This window comes from Rhincodon typus, chromosome 44, assembly GCF_021869965.1.
Source record: "Rhincodon typus isolate 14 chromosome 44, sRhiTyp1.1, whole genome shotgun sequence".
NCBI classification, from domain to species: domain Eukaryota; kingdom Metazoa; phylum Chordata; class Chondrichthyes; order Orectolobiformes; family Rhincodontidae; genus Rhincodon; species Rhincodon typus.
The window spans coordinates 782,616-784,693 of record NC_063375.1 but is presented as its reverse complement, the minus strand read 5'-3'; the positions used below and the strand labels follow the sequence as shown (position 1 = coordinate 784,693).

At 60.0% G+C, this 2,078-nt stretch overlaps 1 protein-coding gene across 1 annotated transcript in view; it reads left to right on the top strand.

Moving 5' to 3' along the window:
• Nucleotides 1-1,084: 1,084 nt before the first annotated feature.
• LOC109937831 (E3 ubiquitin-protein ligase HUWE1-like) overlaps nucleotides 1,085-2,078 on the top strand; it is a 171,027-nt gene continuing 170,033 nt past the window's right edge. The window contains exon 1 of the mRNA XM_048619929.1: nucleotides 1,085-2,075. Coding sequence (XP_048475886.1) covers nucleotides 1,085-2,075 — 991 coding nt within the window. The remainder of the gene's footprint in view (nucleotides 2,076-2,078) is intronic.

Sequence of the window (2,078 nt, the reverse complement as noted above, 5' to 3'; positions counted from 1 at the left end):
CAGGGAGACGGGAACCGTGCTCCGAGTGTGGGTCTGACCGAGGGACAGGGAGACGGGAACCGTGCTCCGAGTGTGGGTCTGACCGAGGGACAGGGAGACGGGAACCGTGCTCCGAGTGCGGGTCTGACCGAGGGACAGGGAGACGGGAACCGTGCTCCGAGTGTGGGTCTGACCGAGGGTCAGGGAGACTGGAGCCGTGCTCCCGGTGTGGGTCTGACCGAGGGACAGGGAGACGGGAACCGTGCACGGTGCTCCGAGTGTGGATCAGAAGAGTCAGAAAGAGCGGGAGAGATTCTTGAGGAGCCACGCGAATGGAAAGGAGTCACTCACTCTGTGCGAACGGGAAGCGCAACTGTGAGCTGCAGTAACACCCCCAAACCATTCGGCCCCTCTTTGTTACTGACCAACAGAGACAGCCACTCACTCTGTGAGCCGAATGATGACTGACATCAAAACTACAAACTACCCTGTATCCTACTGTTTACCAAGTGCCACTCCTCCTGCCCCAGGCCCGTGCTTGCTGGTATTAAAATTCTCACCCATGTGTTTGAGTCTCTCTAAGGTCTCTTCCCCCACCCACGCCATTATCTCTCAACTTCCCTGTGACACAAGACGTATGGAAAGTAGGAGACGTAGGCCGCTCAGCCCTTCGAGCCTGCCCCGCTAAAGCTGCTTGCCCACCTGGTGACGTCCGAGGATTCAGCCACCAAGGAGAGTGGGGCAGGTTTGATGGGACATTCTGCCAAATGATTGAGCAGAAGCTGAGTGCTCTCCTGGCTGGCCCCAGCAGCTATTAAACCGCGGTCTTGCTGAGCTGTTATGTCCGTGATGCAGGGAACAATCAAGGGGGTGACATCAGAGGAGTGAAGATACAGGGCGGGGGGCGGAAAGCGACAGCCTTTCTGAGGTCAAGAAGTGCACCTACACGAGACCGGGGGCCACCACAAACCCGGGCCTGTCAGAGCCAACCCACAGAACAACGATGGTACCTGCTGCACGCCAGTGAGCAAATGATCTGCCCGCACGGGAAGGGATCCGGGATCTTGCAACTGGGGCAGGGCAGCGCTGAGGGAGGAGGAGGAGGATGGGGGCAAAAGGGGAGGTGAGAGTGAAGGAGGAGCGGGGGAAGACGGGGCAGCAGGCGAAGCGCGAGAGGCAGGGAAGGCAGGACCCGCCAGCGAAGGAAGCGGTCCACGGGGTCGGCTGGGTAGGGCGTAGGAAGGAGAGCCATCGGCCACGCACCGACGACGTGAAGCAGGCATTCCAGCAGCTGGGGGAGCGCAGGAGGAACAGGGACGGGGGCAAGAAGACACAGGGCAACACAGTGGCGGAGATGGCGAAGATCATTGACGATGTGGAGAAGATTGACCAGACCCTGGACCGCATGGCGAAGCGGGTGAGTGAGCTGCAGAGGGAGGAGAGCGCCAAGGCAGCTGAGAGGCAACAGCGCCAGCGCGAGGGGGCCAAGGAGCCCAAGAGGAAGTCCATCCTCAAGCACGACGCCCAGGTCAAGAGCATCCCCCCACCGCCCACCAAGGAGGAGAAGCAGGAGGAGACGGGGCAGGGCGCACCTCAGGAGCAGGTGGAAACGGTGGTGAGCATCGTGGTGGAGGCCGTGCACAAGGTGGTGGACGAGGTGATGCACAACGTCATCGAGAAGATGGTGACCGATGAGAAAATGATGATGCAGGATGACCACATGGCGGCTGATGTGGTGGAGAAGCTGGGCCAGATGATGAAAGGAGACGGGGACAAACAGCGGGCCAGGCCAACTGTGAGGGAAAGGCTGCTGCAGGCCAAGAAGGAGGAGGAGCAGAAGATGGAGCGGGTGACCAGCCTGACGGGGCCCGGATTGACCAGCTTTGTGGAGCCCCACTCAACAGGCAGCAAAGGAGCTGAACTGACTGGGTACAAGAATGGTGATGTCACCAGCCACCAGGGAGATGAGGTCACCAGTTTCCACGGAGATGACGTGACCAGTTTCCTGGGAGATGACGTGACCAGTTTCCTGGGAGATGACGTGACCAGTTTCCACGGAGATGACGTGACCGGTTTCCACGGAGATGACGTGACCGGTT